Source organism: Delphinus delphis, chromosome 20, assembly GCF_949987515.2.
Source record: "Delphinus delphis chromosome 20, mDelDel1.2, whole genome shotgun sequence".
In the NCBI taxonomy this organism is placed as follows: domain Eukaryota; kingdom Metazoa; phylum Chordata; class Mammalia; order Artiodactyla; family Delphinidae; genus Delphinus; species Delphinus delphis.
Window position 1 is genome coordinate 55,203,129 of NC_082702.1, and position 12,932 is coordinate 55,216,060.

The 12,932-nt window shown below is 42.6% G+C and overlaps 1 protein-coding gene across 3 annotated transcripts in view; it reads left to right on the forward strand.

Moving 5' to 3' along the window:
* USP10 (ubiquitin specific peptidase 10) overlaps positions 1 to 12,932 on the forward strand; it is a 69,615-nt gene that overhangs the window by 20,932 nt on the left and 35,751 nt on the right. For all 3 annotated transcript variants that reach the window (XR_011246312.1, XM_069540184.1, XM_059999571.1), the window contains exon 2: positions 10,360 to 10,428. Coding sequence is in view for 2 of the 3 variants with exons in the window: in XM_069540184.1 (XP_069396285.1) it covers positions 10,360 to 10,428 (69 nt within the window). In the remaining variant the exon portion in view is untranslated. The remainder of the gene's footprint in view (positions 1 to 10,359; positions 10,429 to 12,932) is intronic.

Genomic DNA, 12,932 nt, shown 5'->3' on the forward strand with positions numbered 1-12,932 from the left:
ACAAGTTTTAGCTTAGACTCTCCACGAGAGCACTTAAAGAAATACATCCAGCCTATCAAAAATCGTACTTGGAAAAGTGAGAGAATAACTTTTGGTAGGACTTTAGTAGTCAGAATGAAATACACAAACCACATGAAGCTAACACTAAACTGTAGTAGGTTGACATTTGAATCCTAAGGAGGGATGCTCTCTGTGGGAGTGGCTTTGTCACCGTTTTTCCATTTGTTCCCTTCTCAGGACTCCTTGGCCCCAAGAAAGTAAGCAGAATCCTGCTGCTACCCAGTCAGTGGAGGAATCAGCCTTTCTCTGGGTCCCTCTTCCTTTGTCTGCTTCTGCCATTTGTAATGCTCTTTGCAACTTGCAGTCCACTTGCACTGTGACAAAACTATAATTGTGATGTCCCAGACCTTATGTCTGTCTTATTCAAAATTTATTCTCATAATCTAGCACAGTTCAGTGTGGATAGTTGGTGCTCAGTCCATACTGTTAAATCAGTGGAATTTCTGCTGTGCGTTGACTGAACAGTGTCATCTCCAGGTGTTCCCCAGGCCACCCACACCACTTTCCAAAGTTAAGAGCACACAGCGACTGTTCAGTAGATGTCAGCTAGCATCCTCAAGTACTGGGTTCTGATAAAAAAAAAAAAAGTTTAGTAAAGAAATCTAAATTTTTTTTATGCAAGTACTTACCTGATTTTTTTACTTCATTTATTTAGTTGAAATAATTTCATGCCATAGGATTCTCCCATTTAAATAGCTGTACATTTTGGTGGTTTTTAGTCTATTCACAGAGTTGTGCAACTATCACCACAGTCAATTTTAGAACATTTCATCATTCCAGAAAGATTGGACAACAGAAACTAGCACAGCATTGTGAAGCAATTACACTTCAGTAAAGATGTATTAAAAAAAAAAGAAAGAAACTTCATGTCCGTCAGTGGCGACTCCCTCATCCCCTCCCCACCCGGCCTCTAGCAACCACCGTCTACTTTCTGTCTCTAGGGATTTGCCTCTTAGGGGAATCATACAACGTGCGGCCCTTTGAGTCTGGCCTCTTTCAGTCAGCATGATGTGTTCAGGGGCCAACCACCTGGTAGCCATGTTAGTCTGAGAGCATTTCCAAACCTGTGTTCTCCTGGTTATATCCAGGAGATCCTTTTGGAACTGGGAAGAACTTCGGAGGTTGTTTAGTCTGGCATACCCTTATTTTAGAGCTGAAATTAAAGTTTTTATCACTTGGAACAGTTTGTTAGCCCTTAATGTTTCCTCCTGTCTCCCAAATTCGGTTTCCTTGGGTTGGGAAAAGAGAGAGAAGACTTTGTACTTTTTGTGCTTGGTTCTGTCATTGAACCCTGCGAGGCTTGGCTTTGCGTCTGTTCTCGGGACATTGTCCCGGGGGCTGGGTTCACAGCGGTTCCAGTGATTGCCTTGGAACCTGTAGAGTGTGTACAGTGCACACGCAGCAATGTGTTTATTGGTCATGCCTTTGTATCCTAATTTTTTTTTACCTCAGAGGCTGACGTCTTATTTTCCTGAGTCCTTTTGAAGGCAGAGGACATGGATTTGGTGGCAGCCTATATAATTACTCGTGTCTCTGGAGATGGAGCTTTGGAAGCTGTGCTCCAGCGCCCCCTAGTGCCGCGTTGTGGTGGTCGTCCTCCGTGTCCCCTACTTTCCGTAGAAAAAGCAGGAAGTGCTGTTTCCTGTGGCTTCATTAGAGCCGTGGAGAACCAACTGTAGGTCATGCGGGCGACTGGCAAATGTCTTTCCTTCTTCTTACCTCCCTTGGGCTGAGACTGTGTCTTTGCTTTCCTTTAGCAGGAACACGGTTCTTTCCAGTTCGGTCTGCCCCTTCCCCAGGCTGTACAGCCCTAGGCCCTCTGGGGCCAGGCTCCGAAGATGCAACCCAGAGCAGCCATGCCCCCGGGGCTGGGCTGCAGTGAAGTGGCTTGTTTCCACCCTAAATGTGCTGTGGGCGTGCCCCTTTTCCTGATGTGTTTCTTTTCTTTCTTTGTCTTTTTTTACTTAATAAATTATTTATTTTACTTTTGGCTGTGTTGGGTCTTCGTTGCTGCACGTGGGTTCTTCTGTAGTTGTGCCAGTGGGGGCTACTCTGTTGCGGTGTGCGGGCTTCTGATTGCGGTGGCTTCTCTTGTTGCGGAGCACGGGCTCTAGAGTGCAGGCTTAGTAGTTGTGGCGTGCGGGCTTAGTTGCTCTGTGGCATGTGGGATCGTCCTGGACCAGGGCTCGAACCCGTGTGCCCTGCATTGACAGGCAGATTCTTAACCACTGCGCCACCAGGGAAGTACCTGTCCTGTCTCTTCAGCTTCCTGTAATCTGGAACTTTTCCACAACCTTTTGTGACATTGAGTTTTTGGAAGAGCACAGTCTTCCCCCTGCTTTTCGGTAACATTCTTCATTTTGCCAAACATCTAAAATAATTTGTGATTGAAGATTAGGAAAATTTGGGGGGATGGTGAGACGTGAACATTTTAATGGCAATTGGCTGCCCTGAATTTCTGTGATAAACTCTCTGGTGTCACGAGACTTGTGATGCTTTAACCTTTACTCAGATACAGTTTTAGTTAAACAATTGTCACTAAAATGCAGGGCGGTGTGATTATGTCCACTCACTGGGGTTTGCAGTTGAATAAATACTTGGCCTTCCTTTGCTTTTGTAGCTTTAACTTTGTAATTTAACTTTTTTTTTTCTTATTTGTTTAAGGTAAATTTTACTGTACAAGCAGTATTTCTGTTTGCCTTTTTGGAACAGTGTGGTTAAAAAATGCTTCTTCATAGTAATGCTTCCTGTAATGGTTTTTTAATGATGCAGATGATTTTGATAAGCACTGAAATGAAGTCATAGCCTCCAGGTTTATGTGGGGTATTTTATTATATCACTTCCCACGAATGTTTGAGTGGTTGCCAAAGAAACATGACTTTCTTTGCCTGTGAAAGAAATATTTACCTTCTTTTCACAGCACTGTGATGGCAGGAAATTGTCTTTTATCCTTAATCTCCCCTTACTTGAGACCTCAGTGACTTGACCTTTGCTGACCTTTGAGAATGAACTCCCCAACTATTCAGGCCTTTCTTTATCTGCAGTTACTATGTTTCATTTGAATTCCTGTTTGAGTCTAAGAAATATGTGTACAGATACATAGGAAAAAGATACATGTAGTTTATCTGCCGTGAGCATATGGGAAATACTCATTGTACAGGAAATAGAAATCCTAACCAAAACTCTGGGCAGTCAGTACCTTGCAGAGACGCTGATAATACCAGCTTCTTAGCAACTCCCTCTGTTATCTCAGTCGCAAAACTGAAAGGACTGTTTTTTATATTGTTGAAATGTAACTACTTATTTTAAAAAACTCATGCATTTTAAAGGTAGAAAATAGGTCCGATTAGGGCAAGAGGATGTGATTCATGTGTGTTTTGTTGGAATTGTTTATTGATATATGTGGGCTGGTGTTACAGGAGTTACATTGGAGCTCAGAACAGCTCTGGCTAGCAGTTTGCCAGGTGTTAAATGATACTTTAGCGTTGCATGTTTGATAGTTGGCAGTTGCTTATGGTATCTTTTTTGGATTAAATGTTTTCATCAAGTCCTAGTCTCTGTCCTCAGGGAGATCTTGAAACTAACATAGGTGCAAACACAACTTTGCAAAATGCGTATATTTGAATAGTTGTACAATGATTTGTTTACATTGACTTTTTACAATTAATATTTTGAATAGATATTTATATGGTTCAGAACTAAGAACTCTGAAAAGATATAGGCTAAGAAATCTCGCTCCCTGCTCCACTACCTCCACAGGGATCCACCCCGCTCCCCGACTCTGAATAGTCGAGGGTTTTACTCCCTTCTTGGTTCCCTCTCCAATATCTATCTCTTTATGCAAACACAAATCAATATTTATGTGTTCCTCCTTTTTTTTTTTTTTTTTTACCTAAAGAATGTTTTCTGTTTAACAGTGTCTTGGAGATTTCTTTTTTGCCATGAAAATTTCTTTTTTTTTTAACATCTTTATTGGAGTATAATTGCTTTACAGTGTGGTGTGTTAGTTTCTGCTTTATAACAAAGTGAATCAGCTATACATATACATAGGTCCACATATGTCCCCATATCTCCTCCCTCTGCGTCTCCCTCCCTCCCACCCTCCCTGTGTCTGGAGATTTCTGCTCTCTGTACTTGCTCCTTCCTCAGCCCCACCCCCACCCCACCCACCCAGTGAGTTTGGTGTGTGTGCTGTTCGTTTTGTTTTGGCCTCACCACAGGGCATGCGGGATCTTAGTTCCCTGTGACCAGGGGTTGCACCGTGCCCCCTGCAGTGGAGTCCTCACCACTGGACTGCTGGGGAATCCGTGCCCTGCCCCGCCCCCCATGTGGATTTTATAATCAGGTTAAAGGTGCATATCCGTGAAGTTGTTAACATGAAGTTGTAATGAGAAAGCACATTTAAAATCTATAGCAAAGTTTTTCAAATAATACTTAACAAATAAAGAATTAAGTAAAAATAGTAAAATTGAAAATAATAGAAAAAGGCTTTCCCTGGAGCCTTTCTAAGCATTCTGACTGTTGACCATGAGGTTGCTCCCAGCAGACTGGCACAGGGACTTGACAAGAAGGCTTGCAAGGTGTGTGTGTGGGGGGTGTCACGGTTCTGTCGCCCCTCCCCCTCCACTGACAAGATTTTATTAAATCTTTTGGAATTTTAATTCTCTTATTGGATTAGCCAATTTCTCTTTTTTAAAAGACTTTATATAGGAACTCAAAGAAATTTACTTAGAAATGTGATTTAAATGAGCATTTCATTTATTTTTATTTTTCCAAGAGAAAACCAGCGTAGGGACTTCACTGGTGGCGCAGTGGTTAAGAATCCGCCTGCCAGTGCAGGGGACACGGGTTCAAGCCCTGGTCCCGGGAAGATCCCACATGCCGTGGAGCAACTAAGTCCGTGTGCCACAACTACTGAGCCTGCGCTCTAGAGCCCGTGAGCCACAACTACTGAGCCCATATGCCACAACTACTGAAGGCCGTGCGCCTAGAGCCCGTTCTCTGCAACAAGAGAAGCCACCACAATGAGAAGCCTGGGAATCTCAACGAAGAATAGCCTGTGCACAGCAACAAAGACCCAAGGCAGCCAAAAATAAAAATAAATAAATATATTAAAATTAAAAAAAAAAAACAACAGCCTAAAGAGAATAACTTAGACCCAGCAATCCCACTACTGGGCACATACCCTGAGAAAACCATAATTCAAAAAGACACATGCACCCCAATGTTCATTGCAGCACTATTTACAGTAGCCAGGTCATGCAGGCAACCTAAATGCCCATCGACAGACGAATGGATAGAGAAGATGTGGTTCATATATACAATAGAATATTATTCAGCCATTGAAAGGAATGAAATTGGGTCATTTGTAGAGAAGTGGATGGACCTAGAGACTGTCATACAGAGTGAAATAAGTCAGAAAGAGAAAAACAAATATTGTATATTAACGCATATATGTGGAATCTAGAAAAACGGTACAGATGAACCGGTTTGCAAGGCAGAAATAGAGACACAGATGTAGACAACAAACGTATGGACACCAAGGGGGGAAAGCGGGGTGGGGTGAATTGGGAGATTGGGATTAACATATACACTAATATGTATAAAATTGATAACTAATAAGAACCTGCTGTATAAAAAATAAATAAATTAAAAAAAAAAAAGAATAGGGGCTTCCCTGGTGGTGCAGTGGTTGAGAGTCCGCCTGCCGATGCAGGGGACACGGGTTCGTGCCCCGGTCCAGGAAGATCCCACGTGCCGCGGAGCGGCTGGGCCCGTGAGCCATGGCCGCTGAGCCTGCGCTTCCGGGGCCTGTGCTCCGCAACGGGAGAGGCCACGACAGCGAGAGGCCCGCATACCGCAAAAAAAAAAAAAAAAAAAAAAAAAGAAAAGCAAAACAACATGAGTCTTCATGTTTGCATTGGGCTCCACAGCTGCAGTGTCAGTCATCTTTTGGATCCTCTCTGTTACTGCTCATGTATCTCTTGAATTCATTTTCTGGAATTCTTAAGCAGCCCACCCCATCCATCCCAAGGGTGTATGAGTGTCAGAGAATTATTTTGCCTTTTGCACTTGAGTAATAAACTATAGAATAGAATTCTATGAAAACAGAAAGGAAATAGTTTTTTCTTGGAACTTTCAAGACATTGCTCTCTTGCTTTGTATTTATTTTGTTGATTCTACTTTAAGATCTTCTGTTGAGCTTGTAAATTTAGTAATTTAAATTTAATAATCTTCTGATTTCTGTGAATACTTTCTGGTTCCGTAATTGGTCCCCCCCCCCCTTTTTTTTTTTAGCGTTACGCGGGCCTCGCACTGTCGTGGCCTCTCCCGTTGCGGAGCACAGGCTCCAGACGCGCAGGCTCCGCGGCGTGTGGGATCTTCCCGGACCGGGGCCCGAACCCGTGTCCCCTGCATTGGGAGGCGGACTCTCAACCACTGCGCCACCAGGAAAGCGCCCCCCTTCTTTTTAAATATAAATTTATTTATTTATATTTTTGGCAGCGTTGGGTCTTGGTTGCTGCACGCGGGCTTTCTCTAGTTGCGGCGAGTGGGGGCTACTCTTCGTTGTGGTGCGCGGGCTTCTCACTCCGGTGGCTTCTCTTGTTGCAGAGCACGGGCTCTAGGCGCACGGGCTTCAGTAGTTGTGGCGTGCAGGCTCTGTAGTTGTGGCTTGTGGGCTCTAGAGTGCAGGCTCAGTAGTTGTGCCGTGCAGTCTTAGTTGTTCCGCAGAATGTGGGATCTTCCCGGACCAGGACTGGAACCTGTGTCCCCTGTATTGGCAGGTGGATTCTTAACCACTGCGCCACTGAAGAAGTCCCCGGTCCCTGTTTTTAAATAAAAAAAACTTTTTTAGGGCTTCCCTGGTGGCGCAGTGGTTGAGAGTCCGCCTGCCGATGCAGGGGACACGGATTCGTGCCCCGGTCCGGGAAGATCCCACATGCCGCGGAGCGGCTGGGCCCGTGAGCCATGGCCGCTGAGCCTGCGCGTCCGGAGCGTGTGCTCCGCAACGGGAGAGGCCACAGCAGTGGGAGGCCCCGCGTACCGCAAAAAAAAAAAATATTTTTTTCTGTACCCGGTCTTAGTTTCAGCATGCAGGATCTTCGTTGCGGCATGTGGGATCTAGTTCCCTGACCAGTGATCGACCCTGGGCCCCCTTCATTGGGAGCATGGAGTCTTAACTACTGGACCACCAGGGGAAGTCCCTAATACGTCCTTTTTTTCATGGCACTCTGCTTATTTTACCTGCTAGAATTTCTTTCAGGATACAGATTAGAACTTTAAGTTCTTTTCTGTTTCCTATGTTTTGTTTACGCAGATTCATTTCACCCTGATTTTAATAGTAACTCTCTTTATTGCTGTTGATTGCTCCCTCACGTGTCTTGTGATTTTTTGTTGTCCATTCACATTCAAGGGCTGAAATCATTAGTATTCTCGTGGGTGTGTTTCCTTGGCAGGTAGGAAGTTTACTATTTCTCTAACAGGCTTGCCCTGTGAGTATTTCCATTCCCCGTAAAAGTTCCCGTGTGCCTTTTTGTCATCATTTCTTCTCCAGACCTTGGCAACTGCAGGTCTGTTTTCTGTCCTTAGAGTTTAGCCCTAGAATGTTATATAAATTCAGTCCTGTAGCTTGTGGCCTTTGAAGTCTAACTCTTCACTTAGCGGGGTGCTTTTGAGAGTCATTGAGTAGTAGTTCATCATGTAGATGTATCACATCCCCCTCTTGATAGACACTTGGGTTCTTTTCAGTTTTTGGTAGTTATGAATAGAGCTGCTGTAAACTTCAGCATACAGGGTTTGTTTTGTTTTGTTTTTTGTGGACATAGGTGTTCATTTTTCTTTGGTAAGTACTTAAGAGTGGGCTTCCTGGGTTGTATGGTAAGTAACTTTGTAAGAAAGTGTCAAACTCTTTTCCTGAGTGGCTGTATCATTCCGCATCCTTGGTTGCTTCACATCCTTGCCAGCAGTTGGTATTGTCTGGAATATTTTTTCCCATTGTATCGCTCATCTTTTTATTTTCTTCTGAGTAAATTTAAAGTTTTATATCTAGACTTAACGATCTCTATGCGGTGGGACTATAAAGGAATGCCAGGCAGCAGTGTCATTTCTTCCCCTACCCCACCTTTCTTTCTTCTTATTTAAAGATAACTTTCCCTTCCATTACTTTGTGTTATGCTGGAGTGAAATTAAAATAAGCTTTTCCCCCGTTTTGGTGATGTCTAATTAAGGCCACAATGACATTATTTCAGAAGACTGTTTCTAAGTTGTTTTTGGGACTCTGCATTTTCACCATTACTGTCAGTGCACAATTTCTTTGTGGACTTTTGCAAGTATACGTAAATATTATGTCAAGATGTTTTTGTTTTTAATATATATTCACGGTTTTGGTAGCTACTGTGAAAGAGCCCTCCAAAAAAATGTTTTCCCCAGAAATACTGGTGCATTCATTCCTTTTTTTTAAATAAATAAATTTATTTATATATTTAATTTATTTATTTGGCTGCGTTGGGTCTTCATTGCTGTGCGCGGGCTTTCTCCAGTTGCGGCAAGCAGGGGCTACTCTTCGTTGCAGTGCACAGGCTTCTCATCTTGCGGAGCACAGGCTCTAGGTGCACAGGCTTCAGTAGTTGTGGCGCACGGGCTTAGTTGGTCTGAGGCATGTGGCATCTTCCCGGACCAGGGATTGAACCCCTGTCCCCTGCATTGGCAGGCAGATTCTTAACCACTGCACCACCAGGGAAGTCCCTACTGGTGCATTCTTACCAACAGATTTTGAGACTTAGTTTCCATTTACTCAGTTACAATAATAATGGTTATTATCTCTTTATATATGTTTAGATACTGTAAATTTCCCCACAAGTTATTAGACTGCAGTTCTGTTAGAGTAGAGGAACCACAACTCTGCTTTTGCCATTTTTATGTCTAATACCGATTGTTGTGCATGACACTTAATAGGCTCTAAATAAGTATTGATTGAGTGATTCTGTGTTGTAGAAATCAGGTCCTACTGATTCTTATCAATGACTTGTTTCTTGAAGCTTCAGGGAGAATATGAACTGCTTGGCGCTCGTCAAACTTCCGTGTGGGTTAACCAGTTTTTCAGAAAGTAACGTTCAGAATTCTATGAAGTGAGAGTTCACAGCGAGGTTTGTGTCTGTCGAACAATATGTTTATCTGTGTATCACGTTCCAGTGTACTTCTAAGGTAAAAAAATTACACATATATTTTTAAAGTTCATCCATCAGAATCACTAACATTTCCCTTTTTTGGATTTCCCTGTCTTCCCGTTGGAACCATGTTTTTTGCTTTTCTTTAGTAGGTATGGGTAGGGAAAGCTGAAATGGAGGTAGTGACATGAGTCAGCCGAAAGGTAAATGGAACAAGTAGAAATGTTTGTGAACCAAAAAAATTATCCTGCAAGCAGGAGTCTACTTACAAGTTTGGTGTACAGAGTTGACCTGTTTCAAAGTGTTGCCGAGCTGTGGTCCTAAGCCCCAGCTGAGGCCACCTGTCTCCGCCAGGGAGGTTCTTTTTCTGATCAGATTTGTGCAGCCAATAACAAAACCGATGCTGAGACTGGAACAGCACAAGCTTTATTCAGTGGCCAAAGAATGGAGAAGCGGGAACCTAGTTCCAAATCAACTTCTCAACCCAATTTGGGCAGAGATACCAAATATATAGGAGGGTCAAGGTAAAAGAGAGGGATTTGGAAAGAGTGGGAGGAATATTCATGACTTATTGGAGAACAGGGGTGTGGTTTGGACCTGGGACTGTTGCAGTTCTCCTTTTCAGCCCTTGTATGGGCTTTCTCAGTTGTCATGGCAGTCCTCAACTGGTGCCGGTGGGTGGGTCATTTAGCATATGCTAATGTATTACAATGAGAATGTAATGAGACTCAACTTCCGCTGGAAGTCACATCTTCCGCCATCTTGGGCCTTGTTGGTTCTAACCAGTTGTTTTTTCCTCTTTGCAGCTTCCTCCCGAAACTTAGACAAGAATAAGGTTTCTATTTGAGGGATGGGCAGGGGTATGATTCTGGGGCAACAGCCTTGGTAACAAAAGTAAGCTCTATTAACCTTAGGCTGTTCTTTGACAATTTATGGAAAACCTAAGTATTTTATTATTTGTAATTGGAAAACACTCCATCTAGAAATCTGTTTGCAGATCCTTGATTTGTTTAATGGAGAAAGGGTGTTGGGGGTTCTGGCCCAATTATTCATAGGATTGAGATATAACACTTTTTTTCTGAAACTGTATGAGTTGTGTATTTTATGTGATCAGTAATTCTCTTTTTTTCAGTATATTTTTGGAGATTTTAGCCCTGATGAATTCAATCAGTTCTTTGTGACTCCTCGCTCTTCAGTTGAGGTAAGACACAACTTTCTTTTATTGAGTACGTGCATAGGTTTAATTGATGGTGGTTTTAGTTCTTGTTTTTTAATATATGCCTTTTGATTAGGAGTTCCAGTGTACAGAAGAGCGTAGAGACTAACATGAGAAATGACTGAACCCACCAATCAGATTTGACTACTGTTAACATTTTGCTATATTTATAAATAGCAAAGCATTACAGTGGAAGCCCCCATTGTATCCTCTCATCCTCCTTCTCCAGAAATGCTGACTCTGCTGAAATTGCTCAACATTGTTTCCTGACTATGGTTTTCACCTTGTACTACATACATACGTATTGATAGATAGTACAGCGTATTGCTTTTGTGGTTAAAAATGTCACATAAGTGGTTTCATACTGTATCCATCGTTTTGTAGTTTGTTTATTTTAAGTTAAATATTCTTTAGCTTTATCTATACATTTAGTTCTCGGTCTTTGATTTTAATTGTTAAATTGTTTTTTTTTTTGTTTTTTTTTTGGCTGCGCCCTGCGTGGTTTGTGGGATCTTACTTCCCCAACCAGAGAATTACCCTGGGCCCACGGCAGTGAAAGCACCGAGTCCTAACCACTGGACCGCTAGGGAATTCACCGTTAATTGTTAAATATTGAACATACCTTTTCCCCCGTTGAGGAGTATTTAAGTCTTCACTTCTTCCACTGTTACAAAAATGTGGCAGTAAACATATTTTGTCATGTCTTCTCATGCTCCTCTGTGGGTTTCTCCAGGAAATATTCCTAGGAATGGAGTTGTGAGGCTCTGCAAGGAATATGAATCTTTAGTTTTATTACAGACTGTGCGTCTGCCTTCTAAGTGGTTTTAACAGTCTCCCTTCCCATCAGCAGTGCATGAGGGTTTTTAGATCTCATTTTTTAAAACAATTCTTCTTTTTTCTTTGTAGCTGCTTTGGCTCTTTGTTGCCGTGCACGAACTTCTCATTGAAGTGGCTTCTGTTGTTGCGGAGCGTGGGCTCCAGGCACGCGGGCTTCAGTAGTTGTGGCTGGCGGGCTCTAGGTGCGCAGGCTTCAGTAGTTGTGGCATGCGGGCTCAGTAGTTGTGGCTTGTGGGCTCTAGAGCGCAGGCTCAGTAGTTGTGGTGCATGGGCTTAGTTGCTCCACGGCGTCTGGGATCTTCCCGGACCCGGGATTGAACCCGTGTCCTCTGCATTGTAAGGTGGATTCTTAACCACTGTGCCACCAGGGAAGTCCCTAAAAAAATTCTTGCTAATTGTCAGCATAGACATAGTTAAAATTTTTGTTAATCTGATGGGTAATAAATGGATTTTCATTATTTTAATTTGCATTTCGAGATTACAAACAATTGAGCACCATTACATTACTCATATGTCTGTTGGCAGTGTAGATTTCTACTCTTCTGTTGATTACCTGGTCTCTATCCCTTGTCCATATTTTTATCAAATGGCTTGTCTTTTTTTTTTTTCTTTTTGCGGTACGCGGGCCTCTCACCGTTGTGGCCTCTCCCGTTGCGGAGCACAGGCTCCGGACGCGCAGGCTCAGCGGCCATGGCTCACGGGCCCAGCCGCTCCGCGGCATGTGGGATCTTCCCAGACCGGGACACGAACCCGTGTCCCCTGCATCGGCAGGCGGACTCTCAACTACTGCGCCACCAGGGAAGCCCCGGCTTGTCTTTTTTTAAAATTGATTTATAGGATTAATAATCTCTGGGAGTACATTTTTAAGTTTTAATGTTAAATGTATTGATTTTTTTTCCTCATGGTTTGTGGATTTTTTGTTTTTTAAAAAAAATCTTTAAGAAATTCTTCCTTTCCTTGAGGTAATAAAGACGTTTTAAAAGTTTTAAAGTTTTTGTTTTCAGTTTAGTATATAATGAAACTGAGATTGTGGTGTTGATCGTGTGTGTGTGTGTGTGTGTGTGTGTGTGTGTGTGTGTGTGTGTGTGTTAACCTCCCCCCACCCAATGGCTATAGCAAGTTGTCCCAACACCATTCACCCTTTGCTGGGGTGCCACAGTCAGGCCGCACATCTCCACATGGGCTCAGTAGGTTCTGGTTCCCCTGTTTTAATTGCAGCAGCTTTATAATCAGTCTTACGATAGGACAGGCACCCTTTTACACTTACAGGTATTTTGTCTCTTGTTCATCCATAACTCTTTTATGATCAGCCCTTGAGGTTCCATGGAAAATCCTATTGAAATTTCAATTGGAATTGTGTTAAAATTATGCATTAATGTGTAGGAGAGTTAACGTCTCTGTGATAGTTTCCTGAACAGGATTGTGCTGTATCTCCATCCAGGTCCTCTTTTATGTCCACTCTTCACGTGATTGACGGTTACTATTTTAGTTTAATAAAAACTTATCTGGAACATTTTTTCAGATTGATATTTTAAATATGAAGACTGTTGAAATTGCATTGAAAAGGAGAAAAGGGAGAAGTAAGTGTATATATTAAGTAAAATCTTAGTTAACTTTTAATGAAATCTAACTAGCCTTTTAGACTCCTTAAT